The 21,974-nt window shown below is 35.9% G+C and overlaps 1 protein-coding gene across 9 annotated transcripts in view; it reads left to right on the forward strand.

The window, feature by feature from the left end:
• The window catches only part of SCAPER (S-phase cyclin A associated protein in the ER), a 432,460-nt gene that overhangs the window by 196,084 nt on the left and 214,402 nt on the right, over window positions 1-21,974 (forward strand). For all 9 annotated transcript variants that reach the window (XM_038581073.1, XM_038581077.1, XM_038581076.1 and 6 more), the window contains 2 exons: window positions 9,938-10,003; window positions 20,767-20,893. In XM_038581073.1, the coding sequence (XP_038437001.1) occupies window positions 9,938-10,003; window positions 20,767-20,893 (193 nt within the window). The remainder of the gene's footprint in view (window positions 1-9,937; window positions 10,004-20,766; window positions 20,894-21,974) is intronic.

Genomic DNA, 21,974 nt, shown 5'->3' on the forward strand with positions numbered 1-21,974 from the left:
CCTAGATGTATCTTGCAAGAAGTTGCTGTGGCCAAGTTCAAAAAGGGTGTTCCCTGTGTTCTGCTCTAGGAGTTTGATGGATTTTTGTCTCACATTTAGATCTTTCATCCATTTTGAGTGTATCTTTGTGTCTGGTGTAAGAAAATGGTCTAGTTTCATTCTTCTGCACGTGGCTGTTCAATTTTCCCAGCACCATTTATTGAAGAGACTGTCCTTTTTCCAGTGGATAGTCTTTCCTGCTTTGTCGAATATTAGTTGACCAAGACTCCACCCCAAGATTGCTAGAACTCATAGAGCAATTTGGCAGTGTGGCAGGATACAAAATCAATGCCCAGAATTAGTTTAGTGGCATTTCTATACACTAACAATGAGACTGAAGAAAGAGAAATTAAGGAATCGATCCCATTTACCATTGCACCCAAAAGCATAAGATACCTAAGAATAAACCTAACCAAAGAGGTAAAGGATCTGTACCCTAAAAACTACAGAACACTTCTGAAAGAAATTGAGGAAGACACAAAGAGATGGAAAAATATTCCATGCTCATGGATTGGAAGAATTAGTATTGTGAAAATGTCAGTGCTACTCAGGGCAATGTACACATTTCATGCAATCCCTACCAATATATCATGGACTTCCTTCAGAGAGTTGGAACAAATCATCTTAAGGTATGTGTGGAATCAGAAAAGACCCTGAATAGCCAAGGGAATATTGAAAAAGAAAACCAGAGCCTGGGGCATCACAATGCCAGATTTCAAGCTGTACTACAAATCTCTGATCATCAAGACAGTGTGGTCCTGGCATAAAAACAGACACATAGATCAATGGAACAGAATAGAGAACCCAGAGATGGGCCCTCAACTCTACACTCTTTGTTTTAAAGTCAATTTTGTCCAGTGTAAGTATTGGCTTTCTTTTAATGTCATGTGCATAAGTGTTTCTCCATCCCCTAACTTTTAATGTCCAGATGTCTTTATTTTTTTTAAGATTTATTTATTTATTCATTCATTCATTCATTCATTCATTCATTCATGATAGACATAGAGAGAGAGAGGCAAAGACACAGGAGGAGGAAGAAGCGGGCTGCATGCCGGGAAGCCCAATGTGGGACTCAATCCTGAGACTCCAGGATTGCGCCCTGGGCCAAAGGCAGGCGCCAAACCGCTGAGCCACCCAGGGATTCCTTTTTTTTTTTTTTTCCAGATGTCTTTAAGTTGAAATGAATAGACAGCATATAAATGGGTCTTGTTGGTATCCACTCTGTCATCTTATTATTATGTCTTTTGATTGGCTCATTTAATCCATTTATTTTCAAAGGAATTATGGACACATATATATTTATTGCCATTTTTAAAAACTTATTTTGTGGTTGTTTTTGTAGTTTTTCTCTGATCCTTCTTTTCCTCTCTTTCATGGTTTGCTGGCTTTTTTTTTTTTTTTCTGATGTACTTGGATTTCTCTCCCTTTGTTCTGTGCATATGATTACGGTTTTTGAATGTGGTTACCATTTTGTTTGTATATAGCATATACTATATATAGCAATCTTTATTAAGCTGATGGTCCCTTATGCTTGAACCCATTTTTTCTCCTGTCCCTCTATGTTTTAGGTCTATGGTGTCATATTTTACTTGTTTGTGAATGTTGTGAATCCTTTGACTAATATTTTCAGATATACTTACTTTTACTGCTTTTTTGTTTCCTACTTTTCATAGTTTTACTTACAGTCTTTCCTTTCCTCTTAAAATGTCCTCTTTAATATTTCTTCTGGCCTGATTAAGTGATCATGAACTCCTTTAGGTTTTTTTTTTTTTTTTTAATGTAAGAAACTATCACTCCTCCTATTCTGAATGGTAGTCTTGCTGGATAGAGTATTCTTAGCTGCAGATTTTTATCTTTCAGCACTCTGAATATATCACGTTACCCACTTGCGACTTGTAAAGTTTCTGTTGAAAAATCTGCTGATAGCCTTATGGGGTTTCCCTTGTATATAACCTTCTCTTGCTGCTTTTAAATTTTTTTTCTTTATCACTACTTCTTTCCATTTTAATTACTATGTGTTTTGTTGTTGGCCTCCTTGGGTTGATTTTGTTGGGAGATCTCTGTGCCTCCTGGATCTAGATATCTGTTTCCTTCCCCAGTTTAGGGAAGTTTTCAGCTATTCCTCATACAAATTTTCTGTCCCTTTCTCTCTCTCTTCTTCCAAGACCTCTATAATATAAATACTATTATGCTTGATGGAGTCAGTGAGTTTCCTCAGTCTATTCTTATTTTGGATAACTTTTTTTTCTCTCACCTGTTAGCTTGATTATTCACCATTCCTCTGTCTTCCAGGTCAAATTCACTTCTCTGCTTCCTCTATCCAGCTATTTATTCTATCTAGTGTATTTTTAATTTCTTTCATTGTGTTGTTCATCTCTGGTTGGCTCTTTATCATCTCTTTAAGAGTCTCACTGATGTCCTTCACTCTTTTCTCAAGTCCAGTGAGTATTTTATTATTGACTATTACTTTAAATTGTCTATCAGGCATATTATATCCATTTTGTTTAAGTCTCTAGCTGTGGTTTTGTCTTCTTTCATCTGGGACATAGTCCTCTGTCTCTTAATTTTTGTCTTTTTTTTTTTAAGGATTTTATTTATTTATTTGTTTGGGGTGGGGAGGCAGAGACACAGGCAGAGGGAGAAGCAGGCTCCATGCAGGGAGTCTGACGTGGGACTCAATCCTGGGTCTCCAGGATCCCACCCTGGGCTGAAGGCGGTGCTAAACCGCTGTGCCACCGGGGCTGCCCCGTCTGTCTGTTTTTGTGAGGAAAGTCAGCTACGTCTCCTGCTCTTGAAAATAGTGGCTAGGGCACACACTTTTCACAAGGTGGCTCTGATCCTCTTCCACAGGGGATGCACATCCTCTATGGAGACCAGGGCTGGCTGGGGTTGTTCCACAAAGCACGCTGACAGGAAATGTAGTCTTAACAAGGTGGGCATGTCCTCCTAGGAGGTGACTGGCCCTTGAAGCTGGGACCACAACCCCACAAAGTACACAGGTTGGAAGACGGTATATTGGCAATGTTTATGCAGGTTTTCTGAGGGAGGGTATCCATAACTCCAGGGACTGAGGCAAGTGTGACTAGAAAGGGCAGATCCTTGGAAGTACAGAGGGAATGGGGCTTATTGTAAGCTAATGATGTCACAAGTGTCAAGGCTCTACTGGCTCCAGTAGGTTGCCTTGTGTTTATTCTGAAGGAGAAGGAGAGGAAGATAATCCTGAAATCTCCTTTGTTCCTGGAGACCTCTCTCTGCCATCCCTGCCTCTTCAGGACACCAGCACCTCTGAGATGAGTAAATAACTCTCCCTTCCATATGTCACAGGTGTTTTTTGAAGTGCTACTTCTATGCTGGGTATCCACAGGTTGTTTATTGTCCTGTCTCTTTAAGGGCAGGAATTCCACTCTCTAATGCCCTCTGTGCTCTCTCAGAGCCAGGCCCACTGATATCTAAAATTCTAGGCTTTAAGCCCCACTGATTGTGAGAACTCAGGAAATTCCCCTGTCTTGCTTTCAAAGCCAAATATTTTGTATATTCATCTTCCCCATGCAAGCTTCGTAGTGTGATAATCTGTTTCTCATCCTTATCCAACCCTGACCAAGGATGCCAACTGCCCTTTTAGTTCCCCACATCTCCACAACCTCCTACCCTCTTTGGTGTGACCTCTTCTCTACTTCTAGTTGTAGGGTTTGTTTTGCTATTCTTCAGATGGTTTTCTGGGTTTTATATGCTGATGTGAGTGTTCTCTGGTTGTATCCATGGGAGGAGGTGAGTTTAGCATCCTTCTACTCCACCATCTTTCCAGCCCCTTACATCTAAGCAAAACTGTATTTCTATCATGATATGTAATTTGTGTATTTCTGTAGCAATACCTATAGTCTAAGATAACACTTAGGTTATAAACAGACCTTTATCCCTCATTCTGAAAGACATTTCAGACTTATATTTAACTTGTGAACCTGTGGCATATATTATGAATATTCAAAGTAGTATATTATCTGCTCCCCAAATATCCAGTAATAGAGATAGGACATTGAGTAATTTCATTTGGGGTGTGTTTGGTCATTTTTGTTTCTTAGAAGAAACAGCTAGCTTTAGGTTAAGTTGAACTGGAGATTTACTTTTGGAAAGGAGAAAGAAAAAACCTAATTACTAGCTCTGACCTTGAACTATTACAAGGAGAAAAACAAATCTTTGTGTCTCAAGTATAGTTTTGATGAACTTTCTACTAGTTTTAAATTGCTGAGTAGTCCTTTTCATGGCTAAATCCATACATAATGAAGCTATTTTGAAGTGTGTGCAAAAACGTAATATTTAAAAATAATCGACATGTAAAGTCATAAATGTATGTAGGGGGAAATTTAGCAATATGATACAAAGTAGATACTTCAATAAGAAATGTGAACAATGAAGAAATCAGTTATAATTGTCTCTGATATTGGCATATTTACATGTGAATATACATGTTATTTGTCTGAGCCTTTAAAAGATTTCAAGACCAAAGAGAACTGACATATTTTATTTTTTTCCTAGGCAACATATATTTCTACCATTTTCCAACTGATTCCTTGCAGTAATTCTGGGAGGTTAATATTATCCTTATTTTAGATATGACAAAACTTCAGCTCAATGAAGTAACCTAAGGCTTAATAGCTATTAGGTGGTAGAGTCAAATTCAAGTTCTGTCTCTAATCTCCATGTTCTATGACACTTTGTTCTTCATTTAGTGAGAGTAATTATTTTTTTTTATTTTTTTTTTATTTTTTTTTTATTTTTTATTTTTTTTTTTAGTGAGAGTAATTTTAAAAGTAACAGTTACGATGATCAACTCAGAAGAGGCTATCCATTTTCCTTGCCTTTCTTCCTTGCCAGACTCTCCAGTATAATGTTATATCTTTGTCTTATTCTAATTATGTTACCAAAAACAAAAACGAGTTCTGTGTTGGAAGATAATTTTTTGACCCCCAAAGTTTTCCTTTCTAATTAATGCTGGGTGACCAAGTAGTGAAGCTTCTGTGTATGTTGAGAGAATATTTAGTTAAACAATAATTTAAAAGAGAAATGTGTCATTAGACAATTTAGATACAGGTTTGATGCAATTCTGTTAAAAGTAGGAGTCCAGTATATTATCAGTCCTTTTAGTGTAGCATATAAAATATCTTTTTCTGGCAAAAGAGCCCTGTTTTTCTTCCTCTCTTTAATCTTCCTTCTTTTTTCCCAAAACAGGTCAGATTTCTTTTTATTAGACTTTGGCTCTAAATACCTTGGTTTTGAATCCATCCATGTATATTACCTTGAAGAAGCTTCTTCTCAGTGCCTGTTTCCTCATCTATAAAATGGTGAATTAGCCCATAACTTTATTACAAGGACCAGATCAAGTATATTAAATGGTATATAACAGTTTAGAATGACACTGGGAATATTTTTAATGTGTATATATACACATATATATGTATATACACACATTTAAAGTATATAAATATATACATTACATATTGGCTATATATACATAAATAAATGTCTATTTATTTATAAATAGACTGTTTTATAAACAGTGAACATAATTTGTCGCTAACATAGCTCATAGCCTTGAAAAAAATTCCAGTTTAGGTTTATTTGAGTGCTAGGTTTGTTGAATATTTAAAAACAAATCAGTATAATTCACAATATTAGTAGAATAAGGACAAAAATCATGATTCTCTCAATGGATTTAGTAAAAGCAATACATCCATTCATGAGAAAAACTTTGCTTAGCAGAGTAATATTATTGAGGAAAACTTTTGGAATCTGATTAGGTATTAACTAAAACCTTAGGAAAAATATACATAGTAATGAATGATTTGAAAGCATTCTCATAAGAGTAGACAAAAACACATCTGCCACTGTCTATTTTTATTTATATTGTACTAGGGGTTGTATTTAATTTAGTAAGTCTAGGGAGAGGTAAATAGATTAGAAAAGGAGATACAAAGCTGTTATTATTTGTAGTTGTCATGACTGTGTACTCTTGGTTGAGAAAAACTGTTTCGGATTAAAAAAATAGAAGATTTGGCCAATACATAAAGTATAGAAAAAGAGAAAATAGGTAATCTTACTGAACAGAGATTATAAAATAATATTGCTAGCAACAAAGGAGAAAAGATAAATTGGATGAATCAAATGCAAAATGTTCTTGAAAAGGTATTATCAAGGAAGTGACAAGACAACATAGAGCATGAACAAAGATATTTGCAAATCATATTGCTGGGACATATAGCCAGAATATATAAAGACCTCTTATAGCTTACTAATAAAAAGACAAATGGGCCCAATAATAAATGGGCAAGGGATCTGAGTAGATATTTCTCCAGCAAGATATACAAATACAAATGGCCAATGTGATTACAAAAAGTCCCAAAATCATTAGTTATCAAGGAAATGCAAATCAAATTTGTAATGAATTCTACTTCACACCAACTAAAATGGCTATATTTAATAAAATAAAGAAAACAAAAAAAATAAAGAAAACAAAGATGTGGATAAGTTAGAATCTTCATACCTTACTGATGAGAATATAAAATGGTGTATCTACTTTGGTAAATAATTTCTTAGTTCCTGAAAAGTTAAACTTAGAATTACTATGTGACTTAGTATTCCACTCATAGATCTATATGCAAGAGAACTGAAAATGTATGATAAAATAAAACTTGTATACATATGTTCATAGCAGCATTATTGAAAAGAGCCAAAAAGTGAAACAACCCAAATGTTCATCATCTGTTGAATGGTTAAGTAAAATGTGCATACCCATACAATGAAATAGTATTTAGGAATAAAAAGATGAAGTACCAACACATGCTACGATGTGGATGAACTTTGAAAACATTATGCTAAGTGAAAGAAACCAGTCAAAAAAGGCCATGTATCATATGATTCCATTTATATGAAATGTCCAGGATAGGAAAATTCATAGTTACAGAATGATTAATGGTGTTTAGGGATGGGAGCAGGAGGGAAGAAATGAGAATTGGTTGCTAACATTTACTGTATTTTATTTAGGGAGTATAAAAATGTTCCAAAGTTAGAGTTTGATGATGACTGCACAACCTTGTGAATATATTAAAAAACATTGAATTGTACATTTACATGGGTCAATTATATGGTGTTTGAATTATATCTCAGTAAAGTTGGTTCAAAAAATAAAATGGCAGAAATAATGCTAAATATATGTATTGTACTGATAAAAAAATAAGTTAAAGAGTCTTGAATTAAAAAAAAAAATTCTTGAATTATGTGAGTGAAAAAGGAACTCCAAAAATTGATACGCCTATAAATACAACGATTTAACTGGCAAAAACTATCAGGTTCAACAATCAAAAACTTACTGCTACCAGGGTAAGAAAGCACAATGTAAGTAAGAAAGCACAATGAAGAAAAATCAGAAAAATGTCATTAAGAGTGTCTAGTGGCATTTTAATTTACCCCGATTTCATCTTCCACTCCCCAGCTCAGCAGCATCTTTGAAGACAACCACCTGCATCCCTGATACAGGTACCTAGTACTAGAGGGAGCAGATGTGACCTTACATTCAAGGATGTATAGTTGTTTTGACCTGTTTGATGGCTTTCTGAAAGATGTTGCCTTTCTTTCACCTAACTCAGAATTCTCCCAGAGCTGGGGAGGCTACCCTGGGGGCAATTGTCAAAACCAATTTAAAGGCAAATGTATTAGTCAGTATAGTCTGGAGCGAGGGAAAACAGAACAAACAATAATCAAAAACTTCTAGGGGATGGGGGAGGCTGAAGATTGAAATGCTTTGAGTAATAAAAACATTGAAGAGCTCCCACATTCTCTGAAAAATCTAGAAAGCCACATGTATATCCAGGGCTGGATGCATGTTCAGAAAAGACCTGAGAAAGTCCTAAGGTCTTGTCTCTGGCTGATCATCAGACTTCTATGCAGTGGGAATCAAAGGCTAAGGAGGAGTTGTAAACTGCCAGTGTTTTGTCAGTTTGCCTCAGCCACATACACAACTCATTTACAAATACTAGATTAAGACTTTTTTTTTTTTTTTTTGGTCATTCCTGGTGTTTAAGTTATTCCCTAAGCTAATTGAACAGAGACTTCAGTGGCCATAGTGACAAAAAATACAGACTTGTAGTCAGAAAGATTACTAAACAAATATATAAAATTATATCAAGCCCCAAAACACACTCAATCAAAGGAGGAGATTTTTATTTTCAGCATTGCCACATTATAATATTTAAGGTGTCTAGTTGTTAACAGAAAGTTACAAGGTGTTCAAACAAAAAGTTATCCTTTACACAGGAAAATAATATAGGAAGTGTCCAGGGAAAACCCAGACATTGGCCTTACTAGACAAAGCCTTTAAATTAAAATGTTAAAATATTCCCAGAGAACTAAAGAACCCATGAGAACAATATCTAACCAACTGAAAAGTAGTAATAATGATACTATATTAAGTTATATTTTAACACATATAATTAAAATTATAGAGGAGTGAATAGAAATTTTGTTGAAAAATATAGTGATAAATGAAAAATTCACTTAAGAATTCAATAGCTAATTTGGGCAAGTAGAAGTAAGAATTAGTGAACTTGAAGTTAGGTCAGTTGAGATTATCTCCACAGCACAGAAGGAGGAAAGAATGAAAAAAAATGAACAGAGTTTGAAAGATGTGTGGGACGAACACATACACACAACACCAACACAAGGAGTCCCACAAGGAGAGTAGAGAGAAAAAAGGACAGAAAGAATATTTGAGGAAATTATGGGTGGAAATATTCCAATTTAATGCAGGATATGAATCTGCATATCCAAGAAGCTTAACAAAAACTCTAAATAGGAGAAACTCAGAGATCCACACTATGATACATTTTAATCAAACTGTTATAAGACAAGGACAAAGAATCTTGAAAGTCACAAAAGTAGGGGCACCTGGGTGGCTCAGTTGGTTAAGCAGCTACCTTTGGCTCAGGTCATGAACCCAGGGTCCTGGGATGAAGCCCCATGTTGGGCTGCTCAGTGGGGAGTCTACTTCTCCTCTGCCTCCCATCCCCTCCCCCAGCTCATGCTTGCTTGAATGAATGAATTAATGAATAAATAAATGCAAGCAAAAGAGAAGTAGCTCTTCCTATGAAAACATTCTCAATATAATTACCAGCTTATTTCTCTCTGGAACTTATAAAGGCTAGAAAACAGTAGGATGACATAATCAGTTTCCTGGTTAAAAAAAAACAAAAACAAACACATTGTCACCAAAAAATCCTATGTCTGGCAAAACTTTAAAAGTGAAAGAGAAATTAATTTGCTATAGTGACGCCTATGTTAGATTGATTAACCGTTGATGCCTATCCCTATTGATTCAGCAAGCTACAGCTAGTTAGACAGTGGCAGAGAAATGTTATCTCACGATTTTTCTAGACTTTCGGTATTTAGCAAATATAAATAACAAAAACAAAGAAGATAAATCTTTGAGTGTCTAGTCATTTCCAGTGCCTTTTAAATTATTTCTAATGGTAAATATCTATTGTATTTAGTTTTGCATTATATACTTCTTAAGGTATATGGGTATTTAGCTGCTTCAACTATCTTATAGAAACTTATTTATAGGATTTCCAATTTAATTATCATGATTTTAACATTTCTGAAAAATAAGCCCCGTTCTGTACCAGGTCTATAAAGAGAAATGTTTTTATGAAGCTCATCTTTATCCTATAAAGAAATACTTACTTTTAGTCTTTTTTGATAGCATTTATGGTATTTCAAAGAAATAGTCTCAGAGATCAAAGTGTTACAATAATGTTTCTAATATTGGGATAGGAAAAACATAGGGTTTTAGTTTGTTATAAAAATTAGCAGCAAAATAACTAACAGTGATAAACTTTTCTCTCTTCAGAGCCAAGGAATATGAAAGTTTAATGGAAACAAAAAATTCTGGATCTGACTCACCTTATAAAGCAAAGTGAGTATTTTATTCTACATTTTATTTCTCTATCTTACTGGTATCTGCCTATATAAAAGTTTATCTGAACTTATATTCCTCTGATCCTAGGCTTTATATCTGAAGCCTAGAACTTCATTCTTCTAACACAGTAGTTTCCAGCAGGAGACAGTTTTGCCAGGGGACATTTGGCTGTGCCTGGGGGTATGTGATCACATTTTGATTATCACAGCTTAAAGAAATGGTGCTTTTCCCATCAAATGCATAGAGACCCAGGAATGCTGTTAAACGCTCTTCAGTGGGCAAGACTGAAGCAAAGAATTTTCTCATCCAGAACATCAGTAATTAGAAAAATGCTGGTTATTGCTCTGAGGAGAATCTTGCTCAAGATTAGTGCCAGGGCCGCCTGATGGATGAGGATTTAGACCCCACCACTGGGTGTAAGTGTAACTACACAATAGCTAGACAAAACCATCATCGTTTTGCTTTTCTCAAATATATTAGCAGTAGAGGTGCAGTGAAGAAGGTATTCAAAACAATGCTGATGGGAGTGCAGGTTAGTATAGTCTTATTGAAAGGCAATATGAATCCAGAGCTTAGAACTTCTACTTTAAGCTGCTGAGTGAAATAATGCAAAATGTGCCTAAGTATTTATATACCAAGATGACTATTTTAATATTATTTTCCATAGTGAAAAAGTCAAGAACGAACTGCCACAAATTGAGGAATATCTATAACCACTGGTTGGTGTAGATATGCTGTAGCATTTTAATGTAGCAATTATTTACATTTAAAACAAATCATGTTTCCTGTCAGAAATTAGATAACCCATCAGAAAATTACTTCTATTAATTATTGTTTTGGGGACGCCTGGTGGCTCAGTGGTTGAGCATCTGCCCTCGGCTCAGGTTGTGATCCCGGGGTCCTTTGATTGAGTCTGGCATCAGGAAGCCTGCTTCTCCCTCTGCCTTTGTCTCTGCCTCTTTTTCTCTCTGTCTCTCATGAATAAATAAATAAAATCCTTTAAAAAATTATTGTTTTGAATCTATTAGTCATTGCGATTCTAAAAGAAAAAAATTGTAAAATATTAAAGAAGTTAAAAAATTACCAACATTATGATGATACTGTATATCTGGAAAACCTAAGAGAATCAAGTGAAAAACTAGTAGAAATTAGAGAATCCATTCAGTAAGATGGCTAACTACCAAATTAATGTGATATTAATAATAGCTAATGTTTACTGAACCTTTGCCTTATTCCTAGGCTCTTTACTTGTGTTGACTCCTTTATTCCTTGCAAGAACTAAATGAATTTCATTAGTGAAGCTAACTAAGCCTTACAAAGGATGAGTAACTTGCCTTAAGGTTATGCAACATCCTGGCTACAAAATTAATACTTTCTTTTCTGATAATCAGTTAGAAAACATAAATATCATTTATAATAGCAACAAAAAAAGTAAACTAAGAATAAACTTAACAAGAAATATGAAGGCTCCATAAAAATTGAAAACCTTAAAATGCTAACATTATAACAAAGGGTATATAAAAGAAGACTTATATGTAGAAAGACAAATTATACTCTTGAATAGAAAACATGGTATAGTAAATTTTCCAAATTCTCCTACAACCAAAGTGTAAGCTGAATAAAATAACTGCCTTTAAAACAATAGAATTTTAAAGAATGTATAGAAAATGAGAAGTTCTAGAGAAAAAACTTTTTAAAGGAAAATGAGGTAGGACTGTACTGACAGATATTTAATAATATCGTAATAATATCCAGGTAGTTAAAATAGTTTTGCATTGGCACATGAATAAACATGCAAATTGATAAAGAGATTTTTATTTTATTTTTTTAAAGATTTTATGTATTTACAAAGATAGCCAGAAGAAGAAGTTCAGCCATTCCTGGTGGCATGACCCTGTACAATATAACTACTACTATTCCATCAAGAGGTGGTCTCATTTCGTTTCGTCTTGAATTTGTTCTGGCCTCTTTTTTTTTTTAATAATAAATTTATTTTTTATTGGTGTTCAATTTTCCAACATACAGAATAACACCCAGTGCTCATCCCGTCAAGTGCCCCCCTCAGTGCCCGCCACCCAGTCACCCCCACCCCCCACCCTCCTCCCCTTCCACCACCCCTAGTTCGTTTCCCAGAGTTAGGAGTCTTCCATATACTGTCTCCCTTTCTGATATTTCCTACCCATTTCTTCTCCCTTCCCCTCTATTCCCTTTCACTATTATTTATATTCCCCAAATGAATGAGGCCATATAATGTTTGTCCTTCTCCGATTGACTTATTTCACTCAGCATAATACCCTCCAGTTCCATCCACGTCGAAGCAAATGGTGGGTATTTGTCGTTTCTAATGGCTGAGTAATATTCCATTGTATACATAAACCACATCTTCTTTATCCATTCATCTTTCGATGGACACTGAGGCTCCTTCCACAGTTTGGCTATTGTAGACATTGCTGCTAGAAACATTGGGGTGCAGGTGTCCCGGCATTTCACTGCATCTGTATCTTTGGGGTAAATCCCCAGCAGTGCAATTGCCTCTTGACTTGTTTTGACCTATAGACTACTATGGAAGCAATAGGTGATTCCCAAGACTTGGCCTTAGACACCTCAAGGCTTCTGCTTTCAACTTCACTTTCTTGCTTCCCTGTGATTCCCTGTAAGGAAGCCTGGGCCAGCCCCCTTGAGGACGAAAGATCACTTGGTCATGGTGATAATCCTTTTAATATGCTGTTGAATTCATTCTGCTTGTTTTGTTGAGGATTTTTTTTTAAGATTTTATTTATTTATTCATGAGAGATACGGAGAGAGAGGCAGAGACACAGGCAGAGGGAGAAGCAGGCTTCCTGCGGGGAGCCTGATGTGGGACTCCATCCCAGGACCCCAGGGTCACACCCTGAGCCAAAGACAGATGCTCGACCACTGAGCCTCCCAGGTGTCCCTCTGTTGAGGATTTTTGAATTAATGTTCACGTGAATTATTAATTCTTTTGAAGCCTCTGCTTGTGTTACCTTTGCTTATGTCCTGTTGGCCAAAGCAAGTCATCTCACCAAGTTCAGAGTCACTGTAGGAGACTATACAAGTCATGGATAGTGGGATCCTTTAATGTAACAATCTACTGCAGAATTTTCTCTGGATTCTCCTCTTACTTGACTGCTCTACTTCAGTATTTTTTGCTTGGTTCTTTCTTGTCTCTTCGATTTTTGACACTAGCAGGCCTTTCTCCTGAGAATTCAAATGCAGAATTATTACCTTGTTAATCTTTTTTTTTAAAGATTTATTTATTTATTTTTTTATTTTATTTTATTTTATTTTATTTTATTTTATTTTATTTTATTTTATTTTATTTTATTATTTTATTTATTTTATTTATTTTATTTATTTTATTTTATTATTTTATTTATTTTATTTTATTATTTATTTTATTTATTTTATTTATTTTATTTATTTTATTTTATTATTTTATTATTTTATTTTATTTTATTTTATTTTATTTTATTTTATTTTATTTTATTTTATTTTATTTTATTTTTTTTTTATTTTATTTACGAGAGAGAGAGAGAGAGGCGGAGACACAGACAGAGGGAGAAGCAGGCTCCATGCCGGGAGCCTGATTCGGGACTCGATCCCGGGACACCAAGACCACGCCCTGAGCCAAAGGCAGGCGCTAAACTGCTGAGCCACCCAGGGATCCCCCTTGTTAATCTTATTGAGGTTTATGACTTTAAACATTTAATCACTGATGTTTTTTAAGTGTTTGATTCTAACCTAGCCCTCTCCTCAGAACTCTAGACTCAAATATCCAGCTTCCTGTTTAGTGTTTCCACCTAGTTATCTGTCTCTTCAAGTGGCCCCCTCAAGTGAACATGTGCAAATTTAAGCTCCTGGAATTTGCTCTTAAACCTTACCCTTCACATGTTTTCTTATCTTTAGGAAATAGCAAATCCATCCTTTGAGACTAAAATCTTTAAAGTCATCCTCTCTTTCCTCACACTTCACTTTCGGTCCACCAACAAATTCTGTTGGCTCTATCTTTAAAATATATTCAGAATCTGACCACTTTTCATTACCTCCACAATAACTAGTCTAACGGACTATTGTCTCTCATCTGGAATATTGTAGTAGGCTCCTAATTAGTCTTACACGGCTTCTGCTTTTCCTTACTTACTGGGTAACCAGGATGTTCCTTTAAATTATAAATATAGAAAAAATAGCAGTAGCTATAGAAGCATAATTTATGAGTGTCTCCAAATCCTCACATAGACACCAGATTAATAGTTAAGAAAACCAAAAGCCATGGCAGCATTTACAACAAAACCACATTCCCAGGTATCTCCAGGAAATCCAGACAGCCACCAGATCTGCATGGTATTGACATCAGTGTGAAAGAGAGCAAAAAGAAGCAATTGGGATAACAATTGTAAAGAAAGGAGGAGAACCCCCAAATAGCTCATGTTTCCAATGCAAAGTGTAGGGAACCAATTTGACCAAAGCACCTGTACCTCATTTTCAAGTAGGTTCTCCTGGAAGTGCTCGTGAACAGTTTGCCTTGCTTTTTTGCATGTCCTAAATATCAAAAATCAGTTTTTCCAGTTGCAAAATCCTTGGTCCACATCTTTTTCTCAAGGATCTAAAATTTTAAAAAATAACATAAAAGTTATAGTTTCTTATAGAACTAAGAGTGATGCCCAAAAGCAAAAGAATATTACATAATAACTATCTCATAATTTTATAGTATAACTAAGAAAAATATCAGTGAATAGGAATTATATGCTAATAAACTGACCATTCTCTAATTATTTTGGTAATGATATTAGTAATGTTATTTTGAGTCTGTTGTGCATATAATATGGGATAAAGTAAAGGATGTTATGGAAACTAAGATTCTTCTATCCCATGTTCCTGAAAAGCTGAATTTTCAGTTTGCAGGAGATAGTAATGAAAGGAGAAAGGAAATAAATGTAATATAGAAGAAATCAGGTAACACCCCTATAAGACTGAATTTAAATTATATTAATTTATGGGGTATTTTATCCTTCAGAAAGTGGTATGCATATGTATATTTGTGTGCGTGTACATATTTGTATATACATACATATGTATATACACACACTTATTTCCTAGCTCTATCCATTGAAGAGCCATTGAAACAATGATCAACACAGTGGCAGTGAGTTCATTGATTTGGGACTTAAAATATCATTTCTCACTAAAAGAAGCAAGAACTTCTTAGAAAAGTGCCTGATTCTAGACCCAAATGCGCCATCGTACTTGATGGCAAGGAATCTCTCAAAGATTGCTAGTGTTTTGTCAAAGGAATCAGTAGTCAACTTAAGAGTTTTCTACTGGACAAAAATAGGACAATTTGAGCTTCCAAAAGGAAAATTATTATAACTGATTGAACTTGGTAACCAGATAGTAGACGAATTGTCTCCTTATTATTATAATTTTTAATTGTCTCCTTATTAAATTATTCTAGCTAATAAATGAAGATGGTTCTTTCTCTCTTGCTCTAGTTACCCATCCCTTTTCCAGAAAAATTGGTCCTGAAGTCATTAGATGAGATACCCAAACAGCCATCTGCACCAGGGAGATGGCTGGAGGTATCAGTGACACAGTGAGAGATGTCAGAGACTGAATAGGCTAAGGTGGACATTTATTTATGCAGGGTGTAAAAGGGGCGGCCAGATGTGGAGTCTCAGAGCCCAAGCAGAGAGAAGGGAACTTCTACGTGGGATGGGCACCAAGGCCTGGTGTGGTGAGTCAGAGCAGAATGAGGATACGTGGAAGGGCATCCTAGCACAGTGTGTCAGAGCCCAGGTGAAGAGGGAAGCCTGACAAAGGCAACTGAATTGAAACCCAAGCAGGGTGAGAAGGCACAGTAGCCCAGTCAAGGGAGGCAGAGCCCAAGCAGGAGCATAATAGCATGTGTATAGAAACAAAGATGGGGGGCACCTGGTGCCTCAGTTGGTTAAGCTTCTGCCTTCGGCTCGGTTCTTGATCCCCGGGCCTTGGGATTGAGCCTCGCACTGGGCTCCCTGCTCAGTGGAAAGTCTGTTGCTCCCTCTCCCTCTGCTGCTCTTCCTGCTTGTGCTCACTCTCTCTCTCAGATAAATAAATTCTTAAAAAAAATAAAAGAAACAAAGATGGATGTTATGTTACATGTAGGTTTTTGGTCAAACACATAAATATATTAAGGATCATGAAAGGCAGATTGCTCACTGCTGGAGAAGAGTTAAAAATATCCAGGAAAAATAGAAAGACCCTGTAGCAAATTGGAATTATAGGCATTTGTTTTAATTGTATTTCCCAATATATAGAAATAGAACTATAGATGTAAATGTGTAGGAATATATATATGTATATGATATATTTTTTTATTTTTATGTATAAAATAAATACATAAAATAAACATTTCCTAGTTCTTTCCCCTGAAAGTGAGGGCCTGGGAGAAGCAAGACTTCAAAAGCAATACCCCAGCACATCAAGTACTCCCGTGTACTGTGAAGGCAAGGTAGTTCCTTAAAAGAGAAAGATGGGTTCTTCTTTCATGAGAAGGGAGCTGGCAGGCAAAAATGAAGGGTGTCCAATGTAGGAGGCAATGCCTGTACATTGATTTTTTCAACTTATATAGGGATTTCTTAAGCTCTTATATTTAGAAATAAAGGCTTCAACATATTATTTAAAAATAGAAGGGGAACCAATTGCCCTAAATTTAGACCATGTACCTTTCAAATAGTGGAAGTGAAAGAAAAAATTGTTAATGTGTTTGTCTTCCTGTCTATCATATTAAAGAGCGACGTTTTCTAATGTGGACCTAGCGTCTTTTCTTATGTTTTTACAAATCATTCCAATGATCCTAATGAACCCCCCAGAACCTCACCATGATACAAGTTAGGGTTCCCTATAGAAATATATTTACATTTCACCGTCTGCCAGTGACACACTTGAACTTAGAGTTGTTGTGGGGATTTGTTTAATTTTTGAGAAGAAAGTATTTGACCTTACAACATTCTCCACAAAGCCATTTATCTGACAGATAATTCTCATGTTCTAGGCTAGGAGTTACAGAGCCTCTTTTTCTTCTCATGCTAGAAAATTTTTCTGCCAGAAGTAGCTCACAGAACAATTTCTGTGTTAAAAACTGCACCCTCTAAACAGCTTCTTTTCTTCCCTGGTAGGGAAAATATAACTTTCAGAGCCTGAGTCCTGACGGTCTGTAATTATTCATAGTATGAATCAAAATCTGATGCTTTTTTCTTGAGAGGGGCTATGTTATTTGTGGTACTTCTGTGGAGGCAGGGAATGAAACAGAGGTTTATCTCATGTTACCAAAGCATCCCCTTGATTTGGCATTCTTCCTTGAAGGGTAGGTTCATAGGAGTCCCAGATTTGATTTACCTCAGGGTGAAATATAAGCCTCTTGTATTCTGTGAATTAAAATGGTCCTTGTGCCTCCCTAAGTACCCCTGGTTTTCAGTGGAATGTGACCATTCTTGGTAAGAATACTGCTAGATTCATATGCATCCATGGCTGCGGCCGAATATTTAGTTACATGGTGTATAGACTTTATTCAGCCAAGAGCTGAAGTGGCTACTTATCTATCGCACGATAAAGTTTGCTGCCAGTATTCCTCAACATGATAAGGTCAGTAATTTTAATCTAATGGGATTCCAGCCCATATTTGATTAAAAGGGAAAAGAAGTATGTTGTTCTTATTCTATTTCTGTGTTTTTTGTATATTCCCTTTTTCCTTTCGTTAGATTGAGACCTTCTGTCAATGAATAGTAATAATAGTTGATCATTTATTGAATGTCTACTTTACTCCTGAACAGTGTTAGGTACGTTACACTAATTACTTCCAATCTGCGAAAGCTCTGATATATATATATAATATTAAATATGAATATATAAAAATGTAATATTTTAAAATATACATAAATATATATTTATATGTTTTAAATATACATAAATATATATGTTTATATATTTTATATATACATATATATTTTTTAATCTCTTTTAAAATGAAGAAATTGAGATTCAGAGTAGTTAAAAAACTGTTCCATGGTTTACTGTGTGGTATGTACAGGTGCTAGAATTCACGTACAGGTATTTCTGATATTAGAGTTTATATTTAGTCTTTGACATATCAAAGTAAACTTCACACAGATAGCTTAGATTTTTTTTTTTTTTAAAGCTGGCCTTCCTTGTCTTCATGGAGCTAACAGCCAAATGGAAGAGACCCCCCCCTTTTTTTTTAAAGATTTTATTTATTTATTCATGAGAGACATACAGAGAAAGAACGAGAGGCAGAGACACAGGCAGAGGGAGAAGCAGGCTCCATGCAGGGAGCCCAACGTGGGACTCGATCGTGGGTCTCCAGGATCACACCCTGGGCTGAAGGTGGCGCTAAACCGCTGAGCCACCTGGGCTGCCCTAGATTTTATTTTAAACTGGAGTTCACCAGTGCCTTTTTGAGCTGCATTTGCTGTTGTATTCTTTGAGAAATTTAAAATTTTTACACAAATACATTTTTAGGTGAAATGGTATTCTATGGCATTATTTCTTTGTGAACAAAATGCTCTTATTTAAATTGACTAATACGGTTTGGAGACAAAAGGATGGGATTTGAGGATCAAAGGCCAATACTTTTTACCAGTCGTGAGACCTTAGGAAAGCCCTTGAATTTGCCTGAGCCTTACTTTCTTCACTTTTCAAGTGGGAATAATACTAATAGACATTGTTTTCATAGGGTTACATATGATCATGTACATTCATGTATTTTGTAACCTGTGAAGTTATGGATATTATTAATATTAAAGTAAAGAAGAAATTTCTTTTTTAGCCTATTCATTAAATATCTATTGAATGCACTTATGATAGAGGTAGCATATTAGGTCCTGTGGATAAGGCAGTGAACAGGTAGACAGGAGCCCTCTTTGATGAAGTTAAGACTATATTTCTACACTGTTCAATAGAATAGCTTCTAGCTACATGTTTCTATTTAAATCATTAAGGTTAAGTGCAACTTAAGAGCCATCTGGTGGCTTACTCAGTTTAGTGTCTGACTCTTGATTTTGGCTCAGGTTATGATCTTGGGGTCATGAGATCAAGCCTCATGTGGGGTTCTGCGCTGAATGTGAAGCCTGCTTAAGATTCTCTCTTCCCCTCACCCCCCACCTCGTTTACTCGCTCTCTCTCAAATCAATCAATCAATCAATCAATCAATCAATCTACTTAAAATTCAGCTCCTCAGTCACACTAACTATATGGCAGGTACGTAATAGCCTCATTTGGCTAGCAGCCACTGTAGTGGACAATACAGATATGGAAGATGCCCATCATTGCAGAAAGTTCTGTTGTAAAGCTTGCATGGGAAAGTCGTGATGAGTGATTTGAGGGAATAGTCAAATCAGAGAAAGTAATGTTTGCACTGAAAACTCAGGGATAAGTAGAAATCGTCTAGATAATGTAGAGGCAAGGGAAGCATTTCAGAAGGAATGAATGAGCATTTGCAAAGATACTGAAGGAAGAAGAAGAGGATGATCTTTTTTAAAGATTTTATTTATTCATGAGAGACACAGAGAGAGAGGCAGAGACACAGGCAGAGGGAGAAGCAGGCTCCACGCAGGGAGCCTGACGTGGGACTCGATCCCCGGACCCCAGGATCAGACTTTGGGCTGAAGGCGGTGCCAAACTGCTGAGCCACCCAGGCTGCCCAAAGAGGATGAGTTTGATCCAGAAAGACTTCCTGTGCAGAGTCTGTGTGGCCAGATTAGCCCTACACGGGAGGATTCAGCCTTCCTTGACTGTAATAGGAGAAGCAAAGGAGAGTATGGGTGAAATGCAGATGGGCTTGTAGCAAAGTTTGTGGTTTGAGTTTGTGGCAGAAGGTGAGGATTTTCTTGTTCTGGAAGTTCTGTTTTCACTCTGAAGTGTAAGATCTTTTGAAAGCAAGAGGGAGAAAGGAAATGATGACGTTCTGAAGAGAATGGATAATGTATGAAGCAAGTCTTTGTGGAGAGTGATCAGACTAGACAGATTTAGTAAGATCCTCAATGTGTAGTCATACCAAGGTCAGAGATGGAAAAGGCTGGCAGATGTTCATTATCCACCTCAATAAATTTATACATGAAGACACTGAGAATGGCACTCGCCTACTGAAAGACTTAGTGACTGTCACCACTGCTGGGGTTTGGCCAGTAGAAGTAACAGAAAACAGAGAGGGAACGTAGCATGTTTGCCAGGAAGTGACTATAATCGTGGCCTACAGAATCTATCACAGGTAAAAATGAAGATGAAACAACAGGGGAACGGTGTATGGGGGCGAAGTGGAGAGATTTGGGAGGATGTATGGTGACTATCTGTCAGTGGGCTGCTTAAGCAAATACGCGGAAAATGGGATTGCTCAGAGTGAGGTATATGAAACAGACGAGGAAGAGCTGTGAAGAATACCACGCACACTTCACTCAGGAAAGAATCCGTGGTCTAAGTAATGAGTTTTATTTCCTGGTTAAAAGTAAGTAATTGCTTGTTGTCTAAGTAAATGCCATCAGCAGTGACAGGCACTACTGTCCTCTAGTTCTGTGTTGTGCCACGAGGACTAGGTTGATATTTATGAAGTGTCGTCAGCCGGAGGAGTGCTCTGTGAAGCAGTTCCCAATACAATAGTGAAAGTAACTTTTGTTTCAAACTGTTTAGGAAAATGAAATATTATAGTCTAATTCATTGAAGTCATTCTTCCCTTTCATTTTGTATTGAAGGCTTCAGCGATTAGCTAAAGATCTTCTAAAACAACTGCAAGTACAGGACAGTGGCTCATGGGCAAACAGTAAAGTTTCTGCTTTAGATCGGACCCTAGGAGAGATCGCTCGAATATTGGAAAAAAAGGTATGTAACTAATTTCTTGCCTTGCGTGGCCTTAATCTTTATGGTTCTTTCTCACTATGACAGGTCATAAGACTATAAGGCTGACTCTCAGTTATGCATTTCTTCTGTGTTTCCAAAAGCTGGTGCACCACTAGTGGATGTTTTTTCCTTTCGTTCTCAAACTGATGTTGTTTTCAGTCATTTTAATTGAAATCCTCAATAAATATGTTCTTTGAATCAGTCATATTTTTCCCCACACAAACAAAAATAAAATTATTTAACATGGAATCACAGTAATAAAAGTATACAGTTTTATGGCAGAAAATGTAAAATTTCGAATTACAGAACTCATAAATAACAACCAGATTTCCACAAAGCACCAGTTTCCTTACTGTCTCCAATAGAAGGTTTGGCAGTTTTCTTTAATGACTTAGAGTCATTAAATGTTCTTGCAATAGTTAAAAAATTCTTAATGATTTTTAAGGTATTTATTACTCAGTATAGAAACTTTTAAATGTACAAAGAAGAAATAAAATCCCTGTAATATCCACTGTTGACACTTTATTTTCTTCTTAACCTTTTTTACTGCACATTTCTTACATGAATTTATCTGGCTAATTTTATCATATTTTCTGGTGTCTTTAAAAATTCTGTATAACTAAATGAACATATTACAGTTCACACAATTTATATCACTTAGTTGGTTTTTAATTTATCTATTTGATGTAATGAGCATCTTTGTTTATTATTTGCATTTTTTGTGTGTTTTCTGGGTCTTAAATTTATAATATTTGAGACACATAAAAGACTGTAGTGATGAAAATAACCTGAATGTAATGAATACCTAACACACTGTGAATTCATCACCCAACTTAAAAACTAGACTGTTTCCAGTACATCTGTAGTTCCCAGTGTGATCCTTCCACACTCCATTCCTACCTCTGCTCCTTCTGAAAGAAATACTATACTCTATTAAAAGGATATCTTTTCTTTGTTTTTAATGTCTTTATTTCTTTATTACATAAATGTATTCTTAAATAGATATTATTTAGTCTTGCTCATATTTGACCTTTATAAAATATCATACTGTAGACTTCTGTAA

The sequence above is a fragment of the Canis lupus genome, chromosome 30 (assembly GCF_011100685.1).
Source record: "Canis lupus familiaris isolate Mischka breed German Shepherd chromosome 30, alternate assembly UU_Cfam_GSD_1.0, whole genome shotgun sequence".
NCBI lineage: Eukaryota > Metazoa > Chordata > Mammalia > Carnivora > Canidae > Canis > Canis lupus.